The sequence below is a fragment of the Budorcas taxicolor genome, chromosome 11 (genome assembly GCF_023091745.1).
Source record: "Budorcas taxicolor isolate Tak-1 chromosome 11, Takin1.1, whole genome shotgun sequence".
In the NCBI taxonomy this organism is placed as follows: Eukaryota; Metazoa; Chordata; class Mammalia; order Artiodactyla; family Bovidae; genus Budorcas; species Budorcas taxicolor.
In genome coordinates this window covers 132,554,230-132,578,345 of record NC_068920.1, presented here as the reverse complement: position 1 = coordinate 132,578,345, position 24,116 = coordinate 132,554,230, and the positions used below count along the sequence as shown (strand labels likewise).

General features: G+C 57.4%; 2 protein-coding genes across 2 annotated transcripts in view; one reads left to right on the top strand and one right to left on the bottom strand.

Moving 5' to 3' along the window:
• The window catches only part of DRC1 (dynein regulatory complex subunit 1), a 46,243-nt gene extending 43,534 nt beyond the window's left edge, over nucleotides 1–2,709 (top strand). The window contains exons 16-17 of the mRNA XM_052649506.1: nucleotides 94–196; nucleotides 2,653–2,709. Of these exons, the coding sequence (XP_052505466.1) occupies nucleotides 94–196; nucleotides 2,653–2,709 (160 nt within the window). The remainder of the gene's footprint in view (nucleotides 1–93; nucleotides 197–2,652) is intronic.
• A 1,435-nt stretch (nucleotides 2,710–4,144) lies between these two features.
• OTOF (otoferlin) overlaps nucleotides 4,145–24,116 on the bottom strand; it is an 89,677-nt gene continuing 69,705 nt past the window's right edge. Inside the window, exons 18-47 of the mRNA XM_052647757.1 lie at nucleotides 23,885–24,065; nucleotides 23,641–23,761; nucleotides 22,733–22,833; nucleotides 22,549–22,639; nucleotides 22,271–22,387; nucleotides 21,890–22,042; nucleotides 21,378–21,567; nucleotides 21,145–21,269; nucleotides 20,613–20,747; nucleotides 19,777–19,938; nucleotides 19,443–19,562; nucleotides 18,809–18,970; nucleotides 18,534–18,696; nucleotides 17,938–18,008; nucleotides 16,456–16,485; nucleotides 15,902–16,033; nucleotides 14,160–14,226; nucleotides 13,339–13,475; nucleotides 13,096–13,230; nucleotides 12,563–12,700; nucleotides 12,141–12,268; nucleotides 11,854–12,024; nucleotides 11,132–11,292; nucleotides 10,315–10,457; nucleotides 9,853–9,941; nucleotides 8,133–8,231; nucleotides 7,732–7,973; nucleotides 7,277–7,455; nucleotides 7,091–7,191; nucleotides 4,145–4,325 (exon numbers count right to left, since the gene is read on the bottom strand). Coding sequence (XP_052503717.1) covers nucleotides 4,145–4,325; nucleotides 7,091–7,191; nucleotides 7,277–7,455; nucleotides 7,732–7,973; nucleotides 8,133–8,231; nucleotides 9,853–9,941; nucleotides 10,315–10,457; nucleotides 11,132–11,292; nucleotides 11,854–12,024; nucleotides 12,141–12,268; nucleotides 12,563–12,700; nucleotides 13,096–13,230; nucleotides 13,339–13,475; nucleotides 14,160–14,226; nucleotides 15,902–16,033; nucleotides 16,456–16,485; nucleotides 17,938–18,008; nucleotides 18,534–18,696; nucleotides 18,809–18,970; nucleotides 19,443–19,562; nucleotides 19,777–19,938; nucleotides 20,613–20,747; nucleotides 21,145–21,269; nucleotides 21,378–21,567; nucleotides 21,890–22,042; nucleotides 22,271–22,387; nucleotides 22,549–22,639; nucleotides 22,733–22,833; nucleotides 23,641–23,761; nucleotides 23,885–24,065 — 4,025 coding nt within the window. The remainder of the gene's footprint in view (nucleotides 4,326–7,090; nucleotides 7,192–7,276; nucleotides 7,456–7,731; nucleotides 7,974–8,132; nucleotides 8,232–9,852; nucleotides 9,942–10,314; nucleotides 10,458–11,131; nucleotides 11,293–11,853; nucleotides 12,025–12,140; nucleotides 12,269–12,562; nucleotides 12,701–13,095; nucleotides 13,231–13,338; nucleotides 13,476–14,159; nucleotides 14,227–15,901; nucleotides 16,034–16,455; nucleotides 16,486–17,937; nucleotides 18,009–18,533; nucleotides 18,697–18,808; nucleotides 18,971–19,442; nucleotides 19,563–19,776; nucleotides 19,939–20,612; nucleotides 20,748–21,144; nucleotides 21,270–21,377; nucleotides 21,568–21,889; nucleotides 22,043–22,270; nucleotides 22,388–22,548; nucleotides 22,640–22,732; nucleotides 22,834–23,640; nucleotides 23,762–23,884; nucleotides 24,066–24,116) is intronic.

The following is a 24,116-nucleotide window of genomic DNA, read 5'->3' as shown; positions in this document are numbered from 1 at the left end:
CCAACCAGAATAGAAGGGCAGAGATCCTGGCTCTGACTTGATTGAGAATGGAGGAGGATTCAATGGGCCTCTAACCAGTTTTTCTGCCCAAAGCCTTGTCCTGACCCAGAGGGCTGAGCTGCTGATAGAAAACGATTCTCTGGAGAGGCAGAATACAGAGCTGCAGCAGTTGCTGCAGCAGTATCTTGACACCAAGGTGGGTCCTGGGGCGGGGCAGGACACGGGGCACCGGGGGCGGGGAGGCAGGACACTGGGGTGCCGGGGGGGCATGATACTGGGGCGCTGGGGGGGCCAGTGCCGGGGTCCAGCCTCAGCAGAGTCCAGGGATACCTTCAGGATGGATGACATTGGTGAATGAATGAATGAATGAATGACACGGGGTGACTAAGCTTCAGTGAGTGAGGCCTGTAACTTTATTTTCAAAAGGGACTTTTATACCTTGGCTTGTAATAGAGGGAAATGAAAGATGCAAGGTCATGCAGAATCAGCCCAAACACTCCAGCAGTTTTGCCCTTATTGAAACCAGGATTTTTTCTGCATACCTTTCCCATAAACAATGTTGTGTACATTATCTTCTGGCGTTGGAGGCCTGTGAACATTTTATGGCCCTCTTTTGATAAAGGCTGCTCAACCAGAAAACTTATTTTCCCTTGAAATGTTTTTTTTCTTTTTATTTCTAATCTATGTCAGCCTCAGAAAGTATTAAACAGAGTTACATTTCTCACGGAGCAAAGGTGCAGTGAGTTACAACAAAGAAAGAACCAGTTGGCTCAAAGGTCTGATGTGGTTAATTCCAAGGTTACTGCTTGTTTTTCTTAAATTCCAACTATGTTAACTAATGCACTCCCAGGTGCACAATGGATAAGGGGTATGGGACCTTGGCAGCAAGCATTGGCTCAACAGTGAAATCCTACACCAGCACTACTCTAATAGTTTTTAACTCTTTGAAAGGCTCTATATTTTTAGGCTTCCTGTGCCTCTCACAGTTGGGAGGCTGTGAATAATCATATGCATAGCTAAAAGAGTCTGGATAAACCTGTCAGGCAAGCTAGAAAGCCATCAGAGGGGTCTGAATTGAAACACTCCTATCATGTCCAGGAGACTTATTAACTAAAGCCCTAAGTTAACTTTTTCCAGAGAAAGGTGGTCGGGGACAGCCCCCTGTTAATGTCAGAAGAGTTGGTGAAAGACATAAAATAGTAAGACAAACAGATTCTGGTTTTGGGGTAGATGCTCAAGCAGGTCCAGGGGTCTCTTGAGTCCTGAAGCCTTGCTTCAGGGGTGGGATGGCCCAGGGAGTCCCTCGAGTCCTGAAGCCTTGCTTATCAAGTCTCCTTCACATGAGCTTGTCATGGGTGGGATCTCCTGTGCTGGCTCCCAGCAGGGCAGGACACTAGGGCGTGCGGGGGGTGGGGGGGGTGGGCAGGACATGGGGCACTGGGGGGCAAGACACGGGGCACCAGGGGGGGCAGGACACTGGGGCGCCGGGGTGGGGCAGGGCACTGGGGTGCCAGGGGCGTGGCAAGACATGGGACGCCAGGATGGGGCAGGACACTGGGGCGCCAGGGGTGGGGGCAGCAGTGGGACTGGTGGAGATGCTGGAGGAGGTGAGGCATCCCCTCCCCACCACCTCCAGAGGCGAGGGAGCTTTGAGATGTGGGCTGTCATATTATCACTTTGACGCCCATATAGTTTTTGGCACCAGATGCTTGCTGGGATGGCTCTGCCAGGCAGTGATCCACCTGGCACTGGCCTCACAGCTTACAGAGCCCTTCCACAGGAATTTCCTTCTGTGGTCCTAACAGCTGGTCTGTGAGGTGGACAGGGCAGGAGTGATTCTCCCCTTTCACAAAAAGGAGGATCAAACCACAGAGCCTCTGTCCCTTGCCCAGAGCTCGGGCTCTTCCCGCTCTGCCAGCCCTGGGGGTCTGGCTTGGGATGTGACTCCAGGAAAGGGGGCTCCAACTGAGGCAGATGTTCCCTCCGGCCCCCTACCCAGACCTGCTCCAGGGACAGCTGGGGTGACTTCCCCATGTCCTAGCAGGAGGTGGGATCTCACGGTCTGCTCCACTGGGAAGAGCTCATTGGCAGCGCAGCTGCTGGCTCTGCTCTGCTCCTGTGGCGCTTCCTTCACGTGGCGTTTAAGGGTGTAACACTGGGCTGGGCGTACCTCCTGAGTCATCAACTGAGGCCAGCCACATGCCAGGCCCTGGGGATGTGTGGCCTGTGGGGGTCTCAGGCCCCTGGCCACACCTGAGCAGGGCATGTGATGAGCCTGGGGGTAATAATGGCCTCTTGGCCCAAGACAGGATTCAGTCATTTGGGAACCATAGGGGGGCCACCCTTCCTTTGATGCTACAGTGGACAAAAGACTGGGGAAGAGCATGGAAGAACGAGGCTAGATGGGCAGGTAAAGTGGGGAAGTTAGGGTTCTAGAAAATGGGTCAGAGGGGAATGTTAAGAGCATTACCAGAGGCTGGTGTGCTGGAGCAGAAGTCAGGCAGGGAGCCCAGGACTCGGCTTCTGAGGAAGGCAAGGTGTGTGCAGGCTGGCCCAGGAGACTTTGGGGAAGAAGTACTCCTAGAGATTTGGAGGCCTGTTGGGAGGTGGATCCTGGTGGAAGAGCAATGACCATTACTCTCTCTTTTCCAGATAAACTCTGAACTGCAAGTTCCTCCGACTCAGGTGTTCCGGGTCCCCGCAAAATAGAGCCAGACCTCAAAAAGCCTGTCTCGGTAGGGTCGACACTGGTATCGCTGTTGGTGTGGGAGGCAGCACCCCCCAGGGGCTTCCCCAGGCCCACTCCCTGCATTTCTCAGACCTGTTGTTGCCAGGCCTGTTGAAATAAGGCGCTGAGAGGAGTTACCTGGATTCCACAGTCCTGATTAAAGTCTTAAAAAAGTTGTGTCTGAATCACTTTAAAGAGCAATCACCGCCTGACATCTCTGTGTCATGAAGGGACTTTGTCCCCAGCCTCAGACTGGTTTGAGAACAGGCGCGCAGCTGCAGGCCGAGACTGTGGCTCAGGGCTCCCTTCTTGCTTCTGGGAACAGGTGGTACCTGGGAGCTTTGGGCCATTTCAGAGTCTGTGCCTTCAGACTGTCACTAAGAGTGCGTTAGTGAGCTTTTGGGGCCCCTGGGTCCACCAGGCTGTGCCCCTGGGCTGTGGTGTGACTTTCCTCCTGGGGCAGCCTAGGCAGGCAGCCCTGTACCTGAGGCCCACCTTGAACCCTGGGTCACAAGGCCCCCCCCACTCCAAAGCGGCCCAGCCTGTGCTGAGCTTGCCAGCCGAGCCTGTGCACCCCTCCCCCACAGTTCCCCCCACCTGACCCACTGCAGACTTGTCAGCTCAGGGTTGGATTTCTTTTATTAAGAGAAAAATCACCACTTAAGAGAGGAAAAACAGCCAAGAGAAACTCAGCTCACACAGGCGGTGGGGGCAGGAGGTGGGCAGCCCTTTAAGTGCAAACTCCAGGGAGCCCCCCAGTATTGAAAGGGCAAGCCCAGCGGGGGCTAGGCAAGTGGGTGGGGTACGGGGTTCACTGCAGGCATGCTGGCTGGCAAGGGCTAGTCTGGGCAAAGGAAGCATTGGGAGGCCATCAGAACCTGCAGGCTGGGTGGGGACTGGGCTTGTGCACCCAGACTGTGGCTGCCTGGATAGAGTGGAGTGGCCCGAGGAAGCAGCCACCTGGCAGGATTCCTGGAAGGGATCTCGGATCACTTCTGCAAGGTCAAGATGGCAGCTGATTATGTCTGGGGAGGGGGAGGGTGATGCTGCTTGCTCATTGATTCTTTTTAAAGTCCTGGGCACAGCCCATGACGTGATTCGATTCTCAGTTAATTTAATTAAAGCTTTAGCGCTCTGCTGGAAGGCCTGGGGAGGATTTCGGGTGGCTTCCTCTGGCAGGTGGGGCAGGCTCTCGCCTTTTCCCACACTCCCTACCCTGCAGGTAGGGACAGGACGGGCAGGACTGGGTCAGCAGTAGGCTTGGGGTGGGGCGGACAGGCAGGGTGTGTGTGGGGGTTGTTGCATCACCGGCCCAGCCAGCAGGAGGAAGGCCCCTGGGACTGGAGGCCTCTGTGCCAGAGGCGGGGCAAATGTGCAGGCCCAGGAGGGGAGCTGTAGGGAGGGCCCCCAGGGCCTTCACGCCCCCAAGAGCTTCTTGACCATGTAACCGGGGAGGCTGTAGAGGAAGAGCGCCAGCATGAGCAGTCCCAGCAGCGCCAACACGATCTTGATGATGAGCCACTTGTACCGCGTGCAGATGAGGTACTTGATGGACTTGAGGGGGTTGAGGAACCAGACAAAGGCAGTGTCGGGCCGGCTGGGGAGGGAGAGCCTCGGTCAGGGGAGTAGCACCTCCCAGACACCCTGTCCCTGCAGCCCTTCTAGACCCCAAGAGGGCCCCCTTCACGGTCCCAGTCCCCAGAGTACTGAGTGCTGGAGGCAGGGTTTGAGCACATCTCAGCTCCAGCTGTGCTCTTGGAGAAGACTCTTGAGAATCTCTTGAACAGCTAGGAGGTCCAACCAGTCCATCCTAAAGAAAATCAGTCCTGCATATTCATTGGAAGAACTAATGCTGAAGCTGAGACTCCATACTTTGGCCACCTGATATGAAGAACTGACTCCTTGGAAAAGACCCTGGTGCTGGGAAAGATTGAAGGAGGGAGGAGAAGGGGACGACAGAGGATGAGGTGGTTGGATGGCATCACTGACTCAATGGATATAAGTTTGAGTAAACTCCGGGAGTTGGTGATGGACAGGGAGGACTGGTGTGCTGCAGTCCGTGGGATGACAAAGAGTCGGACACGACTGAGCGACCGAACTGAACTGAACTTAGCTCTAGCAAATGCTGCCTGCATTCCCTTTCTCTTTGCAGAGAACCACAGTTGTCCCAGCTCCTCCCGAAGCCTAGACGGCATTTTTGGCAGCTGGGCAACTACCCCTCGACCCAACACTTGCAGTGAGGGCAGGTCAGTGCTGGAGGAGGCTGTTGCAGGGCTGCAGGCAGTTCTGGTTATTACAATAGGAAGATCCCCTACTGCGCTGTTCATTGTGGATGGTCTAGCACTTGCTGTGTGTTCACAGTGAGGTTTGTGTTTCCAAATGTTCCCCCTTTAGGTTTCTGTCCCCACCAAGCCCTGCCAGGGGTCTGAGGATCCCCAGGGTGGGGTACACGCTACTCTCACCCCTGACCTGCCCACCATCAGGGATGGATCACTACTCTACCTTCTTCAGGGCCACCCAGCCAAAAAAGGGCTTGTTGAGCTTATATTCTGTTGGCTGTGTGACAAGAACAATAGATTCTATAAAATGTCCAGATAGAAAATCAAAGTACTAAACAGGCTTCTTCAAACTCTTCCTGTTCCTGATGGACGTAGACCGCACCCTCCAGAGCCAATCAGTGCAGGCAGGGCTGCAGGCCAGAGGTTGTGGGCAAGGGCACCTGGTTTCCAGTCCCAGTGGTGACAGGCAAGCGAGGCATGTCTTAGAGCCTCGGATTCCTCACTTGTACCATGGGGTTCATAGAAGATCCCACCTTGGGTTGGTGAAAGGGTGATGTGAGAAAGTGCATGAAAAGTTCTGGCAGCGAGCCGAGCTGCCCATAGGCTGGTTACCAAGATGAGTGAATGCTGTGGAGCTACTCATTGCCATGCAGGGCAGGAAAGGGCTCGGGGTGGGAGGAGGATGCTGGCAGTATCTCTTCAGGGCTGGATGGCTGATCTCAGTCAAAGCCTTTCCCCTTTCCTGTCCATAACTCAGCTGCTTTGTGCCAATGGAACTGGGTTTGATTCTGACCAGGATGTCGCTGGGAGAAGAGGTGGTATTGTGCAAAAGACACTGGATGGGCCATTTGAAAACCAAGGCTGAGTCCTAGCTCTACCCTGATTTGCTAGGCGGTGACCTTGGACAAGTTCCTTTTCCTCTCTGGCCTCATATGTAAACATGCAAGACAGTCATTTGCAGTTCTGAGTCTAGGATACCACTTGAAAGCTTAAACGTTGATGTCTGCACTGTCCTTATGTGTGCACTCGTGTGTGTGTGTGTGTGTGTCTGTGTGTGAGGGTGTGCCACATGCTGGCCAGCTCATAGCCCTAGGTCCAGGAGGAAGGGAGGGCATGAGACCCAGGAGGCTTTGGGCTCAGACCCCAAGGATCTTCTTGACCAGGTAGCCAGGCATGGAGTAGAGGAGAAGGGCGAGGAGGAGAAGCCAGTGATGCATGTATCACACGAAGTAGCGGGCAGACTTGAGAGGGCTCAAGACCCCGATGAAGCTTGTATCGGGCTGGTTAGAGCAGCGACAGGAGCAGAGGGAGCACTGAGGAAGGACACGGAGGATGAGGGCCAGGGTGTGGTGAGGGCCCGTGGCCAAGATGAAGGTGACTCTCAGCTGCGTACACAGTTCCAGGTGCCCCGCTCCCCCAGCCATCAAGGCTGCCTGGTGTCCCAAAGCCCGCCACTGCAGCTGTTTGCCTTTGTCAAATCTGTGTGCTTAGTCACTTAGTCATGTCCGACTCTTTGTGACCCTAAAGGCTGTAGCCTGCCAGGCCCCTCTGTCCGTGGGGATTCTCCAGGCAAGAATACTGGAGTGGCTTGCCACTCCCTCCTCCAGAGGATCTTCCCAACCCAGGGGTCGAACCTAGGTCTCCCGCATTGTGGGGAGATACTTTACCATCTGAGCCTCCAGGGAAGCTCAAGAGCACTGAAGTGGGTAGTCTATCCCTTGTCTAGGGGAACTTCCCAACCCAGGAATTGAACCAGAGTCTTCTGCATTGCAGGCAGATTCCTTACCAGTTGAGCTACCCGGGAAGCCCCTGTCAAAAAGTAGGAAGAGCATTCAACTCAGCTCAACAGGGCCTTCCTTGTACTATAGCCCGTGTTCTGGCCTCAGAGGGAGGAGGTGGACCCTGGGGGTAAGGGGAGGAGGGAGGAGGCTCTCCTGCAATGAGGCTGTGGCCCAGGAAGGGTCAGAGAGGGCAGAGGTGCCCACAGAGTGGGGGCAAGAAGACCAGAGGTTCTGGCACCTCCTTCCTGTCCCTGTGCCCCCAGGGACCAATGTGGCAGGGGACTGGCATGCAGGGGACTCACTTGGGTTTCTCTAGGGGATCAGGTTCATTGCGGGCCAGGCCCACGGGATTCTTTTCCGCCTCCTCGGCAGTGAGTAGATGCAACTCTGCTTCCACTTTGCCCTGCAGAGAGGAACAGAATGGTGCCGGCGCCCAGGAAATGTGCCAGGCCCTCCCCTGCCCCCTGCCCAGCAGTGGTGAGGCCCACCGTGAGCTCAAACTCGTCATTCTCGTTGCGGGCTAGGAGGGGCCACCAGCCTTTGACGCGCTTCTGCTTGAAGATGGAAACCAGAGGCACATCCACCTCCCCCGTGGCCATCTCCATGGTGCACTGCTTGGCCGTTTTCGCACCCCGAGGGAAGCGATTCAGGTCCAGCTCGATGGCCCCTGTGACAACCTGAGAGTCAGCTCCTACACTGGGTCCGATTGACACTGGGTCCCCCACCTGAGCTGGGCTCACCCTGCCCCTGCCGCCCCTCCCCCGCCCCCACTGGAGCATCACCTGCTCCAGACCCGCAACCACAGCTGGGGTGGGTCTCTCCACCCACAGCACCACCCCCCTGTCCCCTCCCTCCTCTCCTGCCTTCCAGGAAGGTGGGCTTACCCAGTTCAGCCCCCCTCCCACCCAGGGGACCTCTCGGTGCTCTGGTCCCAGCCCCGCACCCAGGAAGTCATCAGCAGAGAAGTGGTCGGCGTCCCAGATCTGCAGGGTGAGCCGTGCAGGGATCTTGTATTCGGTCTCATCCCAGGAGAACATGGACTCCTTCTTGGAGATGACAATCTTCTCCTCAGCAGCCAGGTAGTCGAAGGGGAACAGGTAGCGCCAGTTGAAGTTGCCCTCGCCCGTGAGGGAGTGGTAGTGGACGTCTGTGTCCTGCTTGTCCTCCTGCTGGCCCTTCAGCCACCTGTGGGGCATCACCTGTGGCCCTTCAGCCACCTCCCCAGAGGCCTCTCTCCACCCACAGCACCCCCCTCCTCGCCGTCCTCTCCCTCCTCTCCTGCCTCCCGGGAAGGTGGGCTTACCCAGCTCGGCCCCCTTCCCATCCAGGGGACCTCTCACCCACCCCCGCACGAAAATGTCGCTGGACTTCTCCCCAGTGAAGAAGTCGTCATCTTCCAAGACCACCTCATCCGTGTTCCACACGATGACCCGCAACTCGTACCTGGGGGAGTTAGGGGCCGATTAATGGTGTTGGGGTGGGGGTTACCAGGCTGGGGTTGGAGATGAGGTGACCGGGACAAGTCCTGGGGACTTGGGATGGGCATGGGACCTGGGCCAGGCTGGGGCTGAGAGAGCCGATGTGGGGAGAAGCTGAGGGGTTGGGGAAACGTGGGGGGCCCAGGGTCAGAGGAGAAGGTCACCCAGTCAGCATGGCTGTTGAGAGAAAAGCCAGACCGGGCGGGGTGGGTGGGAGAGCCAGTTGGGCTAGAACGCCAGGACCAAGGGCATAGTCCTCCTGGATGAGGTGGGCGGGTAGGGAGCTGACTCAGGTCTCAGGGAGGCTGCCCAGGGAGGGGCAGGGGCCGGCTGCTTGGGGTGTGGCTGAAGCGAGGCTTGGAGAGTCAGGAATCCCTCCTCCCCAGAGGCCTGAAGCTCCATTCCAGCTCTAATAGAAATGTACATTTAAGCCCAGCAGCTGGCAGTGGATCACCCTGGAATCTGATTTCATTTACATCCTTGCCCCCAAAGGGGATTTTCCTCTTGAAGTATAATTGTCATGATAAATGAGGTGGTTCCATCTCTACTTTTACGAGTGAGGTTGAGTCAGCCTCTAAAAATCGACTGCAATGGCTCATGCTGGACTTAACGCCCCTGGACTGCAAGTCCTGCAGACACAGCGGGTTGGGGTGTCCCCTGGTGGTGAGCCATGGAACAGCACACTCAAGGTCCCACCTGGAGCCTGTGCCAGGCAGAATTAGTTGGTTTTGTTTAGTAGCTAAGTCATATCCAACTCTTTTGCAACCTCGTGAACTGTAGCCCACCAGGCTCCTCTATCCATAGGATTTTCCAGGCAAGAATACTGGAGTGGGTAGCTATTTCCTTCTCCAGGGGATCTTCCCGACCCAGGGATCGAACCCGCATCTTCTGCGTTGGCAGGGGAATTCTTTATCACTGAGCCACCAGAGAAGGCCCACCAGGCAGAATGGACTATATGATTGGTGGGGTCCAGTGTGAAATGGAAATGTGGGGCTCTGATTGCAGGCACCAAGTCCAGTGCTGGCAGTGGCTTGGTCTGGCCACTTTACAGATGGGAAAACTGAGGACCATGGAGGAAAAAGTGACCTGGCCAGTGTCAACTAACAGAGACAGATGGCTTGGCTCATGATCCAGTGTTCTGGCTACTCTCCCACCCTCCTGCACATCCCATCAGTTTTAAATAAAACTTGGCAGAGCTGAATGACAGCTTTGAGTGGGAACCACTTTTATCAGGGGAGCAGAGCAGCTCTCAGGGGTTCTGGGTCTTGTGGATGTGTGTGGGGGAACCCAGGGAGGATGCTGCCTGCATGCATGGGCCTGTGGAGGAGTGGGTCTGTGAGGACAGGGCCTTTGTGGAGGGTGTCGTTGTGAACCCATGGCCCTTGCTGGCCACACAGTGGGGATGAGACCCCTTACCTCAGCAAGGGGACCTCCCCAGGGCAGGCCCCACAGCCCTCTTCGTGGGGTGCTCTGTTCCCCCAACAAAGCCACATGGGACTGACTAAGGTGACCTGGGCCTGGAGGCTCCTACAGAAAGGATGCGTTGGGGAGCAGGGAGGGAAGGGCGCTGGCACTGAGCAGCTCACTTCTTGGGCTTCCGAGGGGAGATGTCCAGAGGCATCCCGGGGGCCGGCATGTCCATGGGAAACATGTCCACCCACAGCTCCAGGCGGCCCTGAGGAAGGGGGTGTGGCACGTCTCATGACTCCTTCCTCTACCCAGCAAGGCCAGCTCTCCTCTCCCTCCCAACCTTTGTTCTGGCAGGACTCATCAGTTTTCATTCTTGGATGCCAGCAATCCCTATGACGTCACCCACAGCCAATTGCAGCTTCTGAGGGAGATTAGCCTAGGTTTCCACCAGAGGTGATGTGATTCTCACTCACAGCCCAGACACGAGCCCCGGTAGTTACGGTGAAGGGCATGGCGTGCGTGTGCATGGGGTGCCCGACACTCCGGGGGAAGCGGCGAATAGCATGGGGATCTCTTTATATGGACTCAGGTTGGGACTGACCCCAAATACTGAAGAACGCCAGACTCAGGCCAGTCACCTGTTCGATGCCCGGCTTGTCGGGGTTGAGCAGCGGCCGTGTCTCCACGTGTTCGGGCACCAGGCGGCAGCCCACGCGGGGGATGTCCTCCCAGTGTCTCAGGGCCAGCAGTGCCACGTGCTCTTCCGTGGGCTTCCTCTGCCCTGTGGGTGCCGGAGGTCAGCTCATATGTGGGCTCAGCAGAACAAGAGACCTGTGTTGGGCCAGGGGCTCAAGGGCATACAGAGGCCCTTCTCTGGTCTACTGATGGAGAAAACTGAGGCTCAGAGGGAGATGCAACAGCCCAAGCTCTCAGGTGCCTCGTGGGCCCAGAGGGGTCTGTGTCCTTGGGTTTCCCCTGCTTGGGGGAAACTGACCCGAGAATCCCGCTGGGCTGCCAGGTCAGGGGAGAGAAGAACCTACGTCCTGTCTAGCACCTTGAAGGTGGGTGGCACAAGCTTCCAGCAGAGACATTTGCTGGTTCTCCATGAAGGGCCACAAGGGCAAAAGAGTGGGGAGAGCCACACCAACCTGGGTCTGCACTGCTGTCACTCTGCCTTGTAAAAGCTGAGTGACCTTGGGCAAATCACTGAAACCCTTTGGGTCTCTCTTTCCTCATCTGTAGAATGAGGAAGAACCTTCCTACCCCACAGGGAGGCTGAGAGGAAGAGAAAGGGGACAAGTGGGCAAATGCAGTGTGGGATGGGGAGGAAGGGCAGAGGCTGAGTGGACAGGAGGGGACACTGCGGTGATGAGCAGAGGGGTGGTCCCGCCACAAGGATGTGTGGGTCCTTCCATGGCCTCTTGACACCCCATGGCTGCGTGCAGCATCCCTTACCATTCTCGTCCTCCATCTCGGAGGGCCCTGTGAAGATGCGGTTGGACACCTTCACTCTCCCGGGGGGCCCGAAGTGGGGGCCGTCCACTTTGCCCTCCTTGCAGAGGCGGGTCAGGATCTGGCTGGGCTTCATAGGATCCCGCCAGATATTGTAGCCGTGTCTGTGGGAGGAGACGCATGGCCTGGGTGAGGCTTGAGCTGTGGCTGGGCCATCCCCAGGTAGTAAGTGGCCCTGGCCAGCTTCCTTAGGTTGGCTGTTGCCCAATGTGAGCAAGTGAGCCCTGCCCCATGCTCCAGGATCAGCTGAGACATGAGGGCTGCTGGTGGCTGATCCCTCCTGCCCTGGGCTTGGGCCCCATGTGCTCCCTGCTCCCCAAGGACGAGCATCCAGTCTCCCCCAGTGCAGCCGCACCATCCCCCCAACTGTGTCCACTCCTCTGGAACTTCAAAGACTCCCTGAGGAAACTGACAACCAGAGAGGGTAAGGGGCTGGCCCAGGGTCACACAGCCTGGCAGTGGCACCTGCTGGCCAGTTCTCCAGTGGACTCTTCCTAGCGCACTCCTGCCTCCTCCCAGCCCACTTCTCTCTCCCTCTGTTTCCTCTGTCCTGGAATTCCCTGGCTCTCTCCTTGTCTTGGAACCTGCAGTCCTGGCCCCTGAAGGCTGAGCCCAGAGCCTGTGGGGATGGAGGCAGCCCCCCTGCCCCACCCCGCCCCACGCACACGGAGTAGGTCTGGGCGATGCCACAGGTGGCGCGGTGCTTGCTGTAGAAGCGGTTTTCCAGGTCGATCTTGGTTTCCCCAATGAGGTCATCGGTGCCTACCAGATCCCAGTCGTACACGGCCACCGTCAGCATGGATTCCATGGGGAAGCAGGCTTCGATGTCAAAGGACCTGGTGTGGCGGGGGTGGGAGAAGGGTTGAGGGTCAAGGGGGGTAGGGTGGGGCGGGAGGGGGTCTGGGCTGGGGAAGTCTGGGCAGGGTGGAGGTGGGGCACCAGGAGGCCTTACTTCCCAAAGACGGGGTTGAGCTGCTTGGAGATGTAGTTCTCCTTGTCACGGATGTCAGTCTTGCCTAGCCGGATGGCAATGTAGGGGTCAGCTTTGCCATTGATGTCTGCGGGGTGCAGGTCCGTGGCCTGGAATGCGAGGGGCGCTCCTGAGCAGGGTGCCTGCACCCTCATCTTCCCCCACCCTGCGATGGTCCCATGATAATGAAGGGCAGGAGCACTGGACCAGAGAGTTGCTGTGTGACCCCGGGTGAGTCCCTGACCAACTCTGGGCCTTGGCTTCCGCCTCTATAAAGGACGGCACAAGGCCAACTGCCCTCCCTGGTGTCTCCCAGTTGGGGGCTATCAGTTTGAGGCTGCTTCAGCCCCTCTTGGGCAGGAGGACTGGGAGCCTGGGGAGAGAGGCTGTGAGGGGGCTCTTACTCGGACCACGTAGACCCGGACGAGTACGTTGATGGGTTCATTGCTGGGGATGCCCTGGAACATGCCGTAGGTGGGGTCGTAGCCGGCTTCCCGGGACACATCCTCTGGGAGTGGCACTTTGTACACGCAGAGGGAGCCCTGGGGTGCAGCAAGCATGGGTCAGGGTGCAGGTTCCCATGGGCACAGGCAGGGGTGGCATTTAAAATAGCCCAGAGCACTGAGGATCTGCACCCTACTGCAGGGGTTTGGGGCCATAACCTTTTAGTTGCTGGGTCACAGAAAGTCAGGGGTTTTGGAGGAAGTGGCCAGAGTGGGGGCAATTCTGCAGGGGGTCAAGTAGGGGAGTGGGTTCAGGGCAGATGCCCCTTATCACTCAGCATGCAAGTATTCTCATAGTTTTCCTACTGGGGCAGCTGACAGTTCCCCTTGGCTGTCAGCCCCAGGCTTGGGGTGGGGAGGAGAGCTGGTGGGGAGGCTCAGGACTCAGGGCCTGGGTCTTAGGGGCTGGGCCCCGCTCACACTTGCCACCTGACCTTGAACCGGCCCACGATGCGCTCCTCCTCAGTCCCACCATCCTCGTCGTCCCCCGTCTTGCCCCGAAGCAGGTTGAACGTGTGCAGCCAGTCCTCGAAGTTGTCGAACTCTGACTCCAGCTCCTTGGGGTACACCTGAGCCAAGCCAGGCCATCAGGGGAGGTGAGGCAGGCCTACAGGCCTCTGTCTTGACCTGGGCATGACGCCCCCACACCCTGGTGGGGTCTGCTCCCAGACCCTTACCTTGAGCTCATCAATCTTGGGTTTCCTCTTCTCAGGGGCCTCCGGCCCCTGGCCAGGGCCTAGGCTCTGGGTTCTTTTCTTCTTCTCCTCCTTTGCAGCCCTTGCCTTCTCCTTGCCCTTCATCGGCCCCTTCAGGCCTGGCCGGAAACAGACAAGGAGGCAGAAATGATCTGAGCAGGAAAGCCAGGGCTGGAGACCTACCTCATCACTTCACTAATTTAACTTAGCAGGTCTCTAATAAGAAGACTGTTCTATATTAGCATTTTCCAAACAGCATTCAGTGAAACACTAAGTGTAGGTGTTCTTGGAATGCTTTAAGAGAAAGGATATATATCATGTATATGCATGATATAATAATTATATATATATATATAATAAGTCAGGGAAATATTTTATTCTGTCTTCCTTTTAGAGATTTATTATAATAGCATTTGTATATTAAAGGCACTGAGAAGTCCTGCACCAAGGGACCTGTTTAACCAGTCTGGCCTCAGAACCTTCTTTTCCCTTTAGAAAATCCATTCGTAGTGTTCCATGGAAAAGGTCTGGGAGACACAGAATGGGATGAGTTCTGAGGTCCCTTCCAGCTCTGATGTTCGAAGGCTCTAAATGTCTGTCCATCACTGTGGTTGCTCAACTGGTCAGAGTAAACGCCACTCTACGTAAGGGCCTCAGGGATGCCTGAGGATATCTGCCGTAGGCTGCTGCAGCTGTGAGGACCCACGGGAAGGGGAAAGAGAAGCAGCTGGTGTGATGAGCGGAGGAGCCACTCATATAATGGGCTGGGAGACAAAAGCAGAGTTCCAGGGCTCCAGGCTCACCTTCAGTGTTGTCCATCTCCTCTTTCTCCTCCAAGTCAATTCCTGAGATTTCTTGTTGTCGAATTTGCTGCCAAAAAATGAGGTGAGAAGAAGGGAAGGTAGGTTTCCTAGGGTGGGGTTTGTTGACCCCACACTGTGGTCTCAGACCAGTCTTAAATTTTTAGAAGCAGAAACTCTTTCCCACCGGGTTTCAAACCTATCATGTGCTCCGCTTAAGTGGGTTAAAAAAGTTTATAGTGTAAAATATGGCTTTAAGTGTACTTAGGAGTTTTATGATTCTTTGAATTATGTACGATTGAAAAATGTGTGTTCTTTAACATTGCTTCTTAGTTTTAACGTTTTATTGTTTTAATGTAGAAAAGTATAACTGGATAAGAAAATATGGTTTCTTTTCTTCAGTCCGTCCGTACACACTGGATACTAAATCATCAGGATTCATCCAAGGTGCCACTGCCCCCTGGTGGCAGCCTGTGCAAATTACAGGAACAGACGAGACAACAGGCAACCTCCCGAAGCTCCAACTTGAATCCAGGAGGTGCTGGTGGTAGAAGATACTGCTAGATGTCCCTCAATTATCAGTGCTTCTGCTCTCTAAAAGTTTTTAGCACAGAGTCACCTAGCTAAAGATAACATTTCCCAGCCTCCCTTGCAGCTAAGTGTGGCTATGGGATTAGATTCTAGCCAATGTGAGTGGATGTGCTTATGTGCTGCTTCTAGGCTGGGCCCTCAAGAGGAAAGGAGTATGTCGCCACCTCTTCTCTTTACCCTTCCTGTACACTGGTATTAGGACGTGATGGTAAGCCTTTGCTAACCATATAGATGCTAGTAACAAGGTGGCAGTATATCAGTCTCCAACCCCACTGAATCACCATATCAGTGTTCTTGTTCATAGCAATCTGACCTGCTACAGCAGCTTAGCCTGTGCTCTAATATGAATGATAAACATCACACACAACTCGGGTCATAGAAAGGGCCTGGGGAGAGGATGTGGTTGGATCAGCTTGGTCAAGGAAACACAACCAGGGGCATGTGTCCCTTCTGGTCATTTGGTCAGTCTTGGGTGCCTGTCCTGAGCTAGGTTGGCAGTGTGGACAAGAGACAAATGAGGAAGGGGAGAAATGAGCTTTCTGGAATTTGCAGTCTGACTCAGTAGACCTGTGTGTGCACAACAAGGGAAGAACATTTCACACAGCAACAGTGACCAAGACATGTAAAATAAAATAGCATAATATGTAAAATGATAATAGATGTGCAAGTACTACTGAGAAGTTGTTTCCTTTTGGCCTCTGAGTGCACGTTTCTCCTCTTCCTCAAAGGTCACCTCCTCTGTGAGGCTTTCCCTGCCTCCTAGGCACTAAATTGCCTTTGTTATCACATTGTACTGTATCTATTTACATGTGCATTTTGCATGTCCAGTAAATACTCAGGGCAGGTTTGGCAGCTTATCTTTCGGCCCCTGTAGCACCTACGTTGGTGGTACATCATCATATATACTCAAGGAATGTTTGTGGAATAAATGAATGAGGACTTGAGAAAACCAAGCCTGGGAAGGCAGACTGGAAAAGGATGAGCTAGAACTTCAAGGCTGTGAGATAGACTGTTCCAAGTTCATATTGATGGAGTGGGGAGACCGTTCTGGTGGGTGTAGGAAGGAAGCTGAATAGGAGGGTCTGATGTGGAGTTGGCATCACCTCTCCCAGCCCAGTCCCTCCTTGGCCCCCTGCCTAGGACGGAGGCCTCACCTCCTTCATGGTGTCGATGGAAGCAAAGTACTTGGACCACCAATCCAACATGCTCTCATCCGGCTCCTCCTCCTCCGGCTCACCTGAGCTGCCCTTCTTCTTCTTCTTCTTCCTCTCCTTCTCTTCATCAGCCTGCAGGGTTGGCCAGGTCCAGAGTCCTGCATACGTCCCTGCACCCTGGCCATTCCCAGAGCCCTGGACAATACGGGCGTTCCCCATCCATTCTGACCATCTGCTCCCAGGAAGCCCTGGGTTCCAGGGGGCTCTGTGAAGCCACCAGTATGAAAGGGGCAGGACCTTGTCTTGTGGCAGTGGATGCCATGGCCCAGAGAGTGTCATGAGCCACCAGCATGAGCCTGGCCAAGGTGGGATTGGTGCTCAGGGGCTTGCAGCCCAAGCAGCTCTCTCCCTCTGCCTCTTAGGAGGGGTTACGCTGGCCGGAGCATCAGGAGCTGTGGGGTGGCTTGGTCCCTGATGCTGCTACCCTTGGCCTGATACCCTATGTAGCGTAGGGTCTTCTCTTCCCAGTGCTCCCCAACGGTACCCCCACTCACCACATCCACCTTGATGACGGCATCGGAAGTCTGCAGAGGGGAACCAAGGAGACAAGGACAGACTTAGCCACTGGGCTGAAAGTGGCGGGCAGTGGCCCAGCCAGGGAGGGTGCAGGCAGGGGCTCACACAGGGATGGTCCCTGGGTCATGAGTGCTGTGCTCCCAAGGCCAATCCAGGACTGTGGAAGGTCTGCCTCAGGGATGTTTCCTTAGAACTTCCAGGGTGGTGGTTTGCCAACCTGACTGCACATGAGAATTACTGGGGGCTTTTAAAAATGATCCATCGCAGGGCTCCCCTGAGTCCAAGGTGGGGTACTGGGCACCAGGAGAGTTGTCAACTTCCCAGATGATTGCAGTGGGGAGTCAGAGTCAAGAGGGGAGGCTGACAGGGCATGAGGCTGGAGGTTGGTAATGTTGGCTGGGTGAAAGGCAAGTGCCTTAATGAGTAAGTGGACACATTTACACAGCTGAAGGGGACCCCGACGAAAAAGGCCCCACCAGAGCCCATGGGGACGATGGTGAAGCTCAGGTCTGTGCTGTCCTCTTTGTTCCCTAATGGCCTGAAACTAGCTGCCTACCCCCAGGAGGAGCAAGCTCCTCAGAGAGGAGCTTCAGAGGCTGGGAGCTGAGGGGGGACGTGGCATCTCAAGATTTAGCCCCATAGCCCCTGGTGGTGCCAATCCCAGCCCCGCAGGCCAGGCACCAGGCCTCAACTGCTCTCCTCTTCCATGAGCCACACCGTCTGCTAACTCAGCCACTGGCCCAGACTCTCTGGGGACCAGAGCGATGGGGAGAGGAAGGATCCTCTTGGACTCCCGCCCAGATCTCAGAAGCTAGCAGACGCCACAGGCTGCGAGAAGCACATGATGTCAGGAACGGGATTTGGAGAAGGCAGTGGGGAGGTAAGCCTGCCTCCTGCCCTCTCAGTCCTGCCTGGACTCAGGATGACCTGTTCCAGGCCGGCCTCCATCCCACCCTCTCCCGTAGGCTCCATGTCCGTATCTGAACACCCAGGTGACAGGACCCCTTTTGGCAGACCGACAGTCCCAGTCCTAAGCCAGGAGGAGTAAGGCACTTCCACCTGAAACTCCTGCCCCAACCCCGGCCTGGGGAGGGTCGTTTGTAAAAGGCTGAGAAAGAAGACTCAGACCCTCTGGAGAGAACACTGGTGTTCACACAAGGAGTCCTTGCCTGTGGTGTCGTTTGTTGGAATAAAAATAATGGCAGGCTATTGCTTCACACGTTACTGCTCTGTCTCTCAAACATGTGCACTGCATGTTCATGGCACACACGCACATGCAGAATTGAGATTCTTGCCTTCCTGGACACTCTAGGGTAGGGCTGCGTGCACACGCAGTGAGGGCTAGCCCTGGCCCACCCCACACTGAAGGAGGAGTGACTTAACGTGTTGTCTGGGGGCGGGGTGGGGGTGGCCCAGCTTTGGGAAAGTCACCCGCAATTGCACATCTCCAGGCACCTTACCGCCTCCAGCTTCACCATGGTCTCCAGCTTCTTGACGGGCGCCTCCGGCTCCATGCTCACCACGACCTCCCCTGTGGGGCGAAAGGAGGGGCCCCCACTGTACAGCCCACGGCGGCCCTTCAGGAGCCTGCCTGGACAGAGAGATGGACAGACAGACAGACAGACAGACAGGGAGGAGCAGGAGGAAGAGTGAGAGTTGGAGTGGCTGGAAGGCCCAGAGGCCTAAAGCTGACTCTGGAGCTTTCTGAGGGGGAGAGAGAGGGATGTGACAGTTGAGGGAGAAAAGATGGGCATAAGGAGAGGGAGGAGGTGAGCCAGAGAGAAGTGTGAGCTGTGCTCAGTGACACAGTGGAGGCCACGTGGCGGGTGGCAGGGGGCAGAGTCTTCTCTGGGTTCAGGCAGAGAAGGCCATCTGCTCTCGGGCCCTCTAAGGATGCCTCGGCTCTGGCCTTTCTAGCACTAGTTTGGGGCTGCCTGGACAGGGTGGACCCTCCTTCCTGGCCTCCCCTACCCAACCTGGGGACCCCCCCAGGAGGGAACCGCATGGTCTGGACTGTGGCTGGAGCCCCCGCCCTGGGCCTGAGCAGTGGCCGTACCCGAGGTGTTCCAGTTGGGAGCCGAGCGGTCTGGGGGCCGGTAGATGAAGCGCCGCAGGGAGCTGACGGCGTGGGAGCCGACCAGGGTGTAGCGCCCGAAGGCCCGGCAGTCCACCACGCGGATGTTCAAGGGCGGGTGCAGGAGCTCGTTCTCCGGGAGGTCCTGGGGGTGGGGGCAGGGAGCCTGAGCTCAGAGAAGGGGCAGAGGCACCGGCCATCCCTGGCCGCACCTGCTGCACCCAGCCCTGCCCCACCACGCCCGGGCCTGCACCCACCACTTCAAACCACTTGACCAGGGTGCTGAAGTTGGGGTTCTTCTTGTAATTGTGGATCAGGGACGACTGCACCCCTTTCCCCGCGCACTCGATGTCCACCCGTGGCCGGTCCACCTGGGCCAGGTTTACCCGCTTCAGGTCTCGTAGGCCCCAGAACAGCACCTGTGTGTGTGGGGTGGGGGGGTGTGGGGGGAGAGGACAGCCCCTCCATCAGGGGCGCTGGCTGTGGGTGGCCCCTCACCAGGAGGGGCAGGGCTGGGAGAGCTGATGAGGGAGGGTGTCCTCAAGGGGCTGTGGAGGAGGGGGTGAGGGTGGGTATGGGGGCGGACAGAGGCTGGGAAAGGTCCTGGAAAGTGTGAGTCAGTGCAGAAAGGGCAGGGGATGGGCGGGAGCTGAGGGCTGCCGCTGGCTCCCGGCTGTGACCTTGGGCCAGCCACTTCCCCTCCTGGGACTTCAGTGTCTTTTTCTGAAACACGAGGCATGGCCTGAGGTTGCTGAAGCACCCCTGGTTCGATGCCACCAGTGTGAGGTGTGCATACAACCTTTGATGGGGAGAGGGTGAGGGGGACCAGGAAGCAGAGTATGGCAGGGCCTGTTCAAGGCAGGGCCGGGAGGGAAGGGGTGGAGCCCTCACCTCCACCCGGTACTTGCTAAGCACGGGTCGGATGCCCACAGGCACAGGCATGATGGGACCTCGGTCCATGTCCATGGGGCCGTTGATGGGCGGCAGGTCGGCCTTCCCTGCCGGTCCAATCTAGGGGATGGGGGACATAGCGTCATATCCTGGTGAGCCCAGGGAGAGGGCTCTCTCCCCCCACCAGGTAGGTGCCACATGGTCTAGGGAGACAGAAAAGGCCAGACAGCACAGGTGCCCAGGAAGCACACCCCTAGTTCAGTCCCAGTGGCCTCACAGTAGGATGGGGAGAAGAGAGGCCCCTGGCCCAGCCCCCTCTTTCCAGAAGCCCCACCTGCAGCAGCTCGAAGGCGGCCAGCAGGTCCCCGGCCGTGGCGTTGCCCCGGTAGATCTGATAGTACTCCAGCTGGGGCGGGAAGCGGGGTGGGCAGTACGCCTCGTCGGCCATCTTCACCAGCGGCTTGGCAAAGGTCCGGCCCATGAAGTCGGCTTTGCCCTGACGCAACAAACAATCAAGGTGGCTTCCTGATGCCTGAACTGACCGGGCACCTTCATACCCAGGATCTCATTCAGTCTTCACCATAGCCCCATGTAGTTGCAGGCGTGATCACCCCATTTTACAGATGGGGAAACCAAGTCTTAGGCTAGCTCCAGGCCAGGCTGGCAGTGAATGGCAGATGCAGATCTAGAAATAGGTGCTCCTAGTGCTAGTCCAGAACTCACTCAGGGCTCCCCAGTAGCTGGGGTGGCTTGTAGTAAGCGGCTCCCCAGCTCTGGAGAGGTCACCTCAATCGTCCACTCCCTCACTCCAGAGCACCCGTGGAGGGCTATGAGGCTGTGCATGACTGTATGCAGGGGTGGGGGGAGTTGGGCGGTCTAGGATTAGGGAAGGCTGGGGACAGCAGGCCTTCTTGGCATGGCTGGGCCTGGGCTTGGTGTGTCTGTGGAGCAGGCGGGGACACCCTGGCCTGTCTCCTCCCTAAGACCCCAGAGGCCCACAGCATCAGGAGGGGTCAGGCTGCAGTGAGAGGGCAGAAGACACCTGGGGTCTCTTGGAAGGGCTGGTCAGCAGCCCAGACCCCCGGCTTCCTGGCAAGCACTCTGGCCAAGGGGCTCTGGGGGTGGGCTGGGGAGGCGGCTGCCAATTCAAGTGCCAGAGCCCACCCGTACCACGGTGTCCTGGTCGTAGATTTCGATAACAATGATAGGGGGATCGTCCCGCAGCTCATGAGCTTCACCGTACAGCTCCAGGTTGTCAAACACCAGCATCTGGTCCCAGGTGGGGCACAGGGTCTCATTCAGTACCTGCAGCAGGGTGGGGTAGACAGGTAACAAGTAGGGGTGATGGTGGGTGGGCAGATACTGGTGCAGGAGTCACCCCAGTCAGTCCTGTGGTTTCCGGGGGACTCGGGGGGCAGGAGTGCCATGTTCTCTGACTCTTCGGGGAATCTTAAATGAAGGCTGCTATGAGGTCTGCTCATGACCGTCTGCCCTCACCCCCCACCAACGTCTTCCCTGTCTTCTATGTTGAATGTAACCACGATTAAAGCCTTCACCAGTGTGGCCTGGTCCTGCAGCTATTTGCAAGCCTTCCCTCTAAGGATCTGGGTACTGGCTGCTCTGTTTCTCCAGGTCCCAGAAACTCACAGGCCCCCCAGTGCTCTCAAAGCCAGAGCCATCCGCTCCTCCCCGGGGCCCTCACCTCTGTGCACTGACTCTGGTTGATGAAGAAGACACGGGCAAAGGGGTCTGAGAGGCCGGTGCTGTCGGCAGCAAAGAGGCTGCGAGCCTGGTACATGTGGGCGCGGAGCTGGAAGGCCTGCTTCTCTGTGGGAAGAGCAGGATGAGGCTCGGGGAACAGGCCACCAGCCAGCGTGCCCTCCCCGGGTGAGAGTTCGGAGCCAGGGCCACCCAGACCTGGGAGTCCTCACTCACTAGTGTAGACCAGGCTGATGGGCGGGAAGGAGAGTAGTCCCAGGCCCTGGGCTGCCTTGACCTCCTCGAAGCCACAGGGCAGGCCACACAGGAAGTCCTTGCGCTGCTTGCTGAGACCCAGCCACAGGTAGAGCTCCAGCTTGGCCTGCACTGTCCAGCCCGCCGAGCCAAAGCCCCGCCTCCCCGGCAGCTGGAGGGTGGGCGCAGGGTCAGCTGCCAGAGCCCACGGGGTGAGGAAGGGGCAGGCAGCTTAAGAAGCTGTGGTCAGAGGGGGCCCACCCCCACCGCAGCCATCCCACTGGGCTGTGCAGTGGGGAAACAGCACAGAAGGGGATCGGCAAGGCGGGATCCCCCTTCCTATTCTCTTTAGCTCTTCTCTGGGCATCTTGTCCGCTCAGGCCTGGCAGACCCAGGGGTGTGGACGCTGCTCCCTCCAAGAGGAAGAAGACCTCTTGAGAGTAGCCCAGACCCCAGCCCCTCCACCCGCCGCTAATCCACTCCCCTTCCGGCACCTTGAGGAAGAGTGTCTTGACCTTGGCGCAGTCCTTGCCCAGTTCCTCCTCCACGATGGAGAAGAGCAGGTCCTTGGAGGGCACCCGGGTGTAGGCGATGCGCTTGTTGTTGCTCATCATCCAGATGAAGACGTCAGGGATGCTGTGCTGGGGCTAGGACAGGGTAGGGTGGGGGAGGCCAGTGTGCCCCATAAGGGAGGGGACCTGAGACTGGGTCTTCCTTCTCCTCCCACCAGTGGAGTGGGAAGAGCCCAGGATGGGATGAAAGGCTTGGTCAGCCCTGTCCCTCAACACCTGTCAGAGCGGGAGGGGCCCACTCCCTCCTATGCAGCCCCTCCTGCCTTGCTCCAGTTTGGTACCGCGCTCCGGCACAGGGCACACCTCATCTGCCAGGAAGCGCAGCTTCTGCAGGAAGTTCTGACAGAGCCTCAGCTTGTCGCGCACCGTGTGCCGCTTCACTTGTGCCCGCAGGGTCTTGGCCTGCTGCCCCATGCTTTCCTGGGAGGTGAGGGGGTGTAAGTGGGGCTCAGGTTGTGACACGTGATGGAGGGGCTGGCCCTGGGGGCCGTGACCTCAGAGAAGGATGTCCCCCGACCTCGGCTTCCCTTTTCACCTCCAGACCCTCCCTCTGTCCCCAGGTGGTCCAGCCGCGTCCTCACCAGCTCCCGCATGCAGGACTTGAGACGCTCCCGGTCCAGCCTGGTGCGGGATGAGTGGCCCTGGTCCTTGTCCGCGAGGGAGAGGAAGCGGCTGGGGTTGGGAGTGGGAGCAGGGCTTAGCAGAGATGACTCCTTCTCTGCCATCCTCCCACTGCCGCCCCACACTGGCAGCCCCTCCGCTCACTAGCAGCCAGAGCTGAGCTCCCCTAGGACGCCCCGAAGTCGACGCTCAGGGTACAACTTCTCTGTTTTGATCATCTCCTGCACATCGTTCAGGCCTTCTTCCTGTGAACCAGGAGTGTGAGCCACAGCCCCCCTCAGCCTCCCCAAACATCTCCCTCTTTCATCAAGAGGATGAGGGGCTAGTATCCTAGGACCTCCCATGAGCACCATCCCTGGAGTGTTCCGCCATCGTAAAGAAAAGTGAAAATGAAGTCGCTCAGTCATGTCTGACTCTTTGCGACGCTGACTCTTTGGAATGTAGCCTACCAGGCTCCTCTGTCCATGGGATTTTCCAGGCAAGAGTACTGGAGTGGGTTGCTATTTCCTTCTCCAGGGGATCTTCCCAACCCAGGGATCGAACTCTGGTCTCCTGCATTGCAAGCAGACATTTTACCTTCTGGGCCACCAGGAAAGCCCAGAAACACCAATTTCCAGGTTCTGTTTCCAGAACCTGGAAGCCGTCATGCTCGTGACTCTTTGGTTCCTGAGGAAGAAGCCATCTCTGGGTCATGAGTCTGTGGTCCTGGTGGACCCACAGGGGTTGGACAGAGGCCAGGATCAGATGCAGGGGGGCAGAGGGGAGAGAGAGAGGGATTGGCCAGATGCCTCCAGGGGAACCCAAGACTAGACGGGCCACAATTCCCAGACTCCACTCTGGGAAGCCCTCAGACCCTGGACTGCTTCTGGGAATGGGGCGGGGACAGGAGCACAGGACCTGCTGGGGCTATTCTGCAGCCCCTCCTTGATGCTCACGGTAATCTGCTGGGCAGACAGGCCTTGTGTGAGGCAGGGGCGGTGTCCAGGCTGGGTGAGGCCCTCAGAAGCACGCCCCCTCTGCCGTTTCCCTCCCACCCCGGGCCTGGCCCTCACCAGCTTGTCTGCAATGTGGTCCATGATGTTGGCATTGTATAGGCGACGGCGTTGGTCAGGCCACCAGCTCTTGATGTAGATGCAGGGTTTGCGCTCCAGGTAAGGCAGATGGAAGTAGTTTCTGGGGTGGGAGCAGGTGGGAGACTGAGGACTGGGTGCCCAGGCAGGTGGGCAGGGAACAGGCCACCAGAGGATGGCAGGCAGTGGCAGGGCCTCTCAGAGCCCTCTGTCCCACCTGGCTCACCTATCGGTGATCTGGGGCCGCATGGGTGGGGTGGAGGAGACCGAGGCCAGGCCCCCACCCTCGTCAGTCTCGTCGTCACTCAAGTTCTGGATCAGATCGACTTCCTCCTCGTCCCCAGGCTCCTTCCGAGGCCGAGGTCGCTGGGGTCGCGACAGGCCATCAACTTCGTTCCCGTAGTTGCCTGGAGGCAGAAGGGGGCATCCGAGGGCCTAGGGGCTTTTTTCTACCTGGC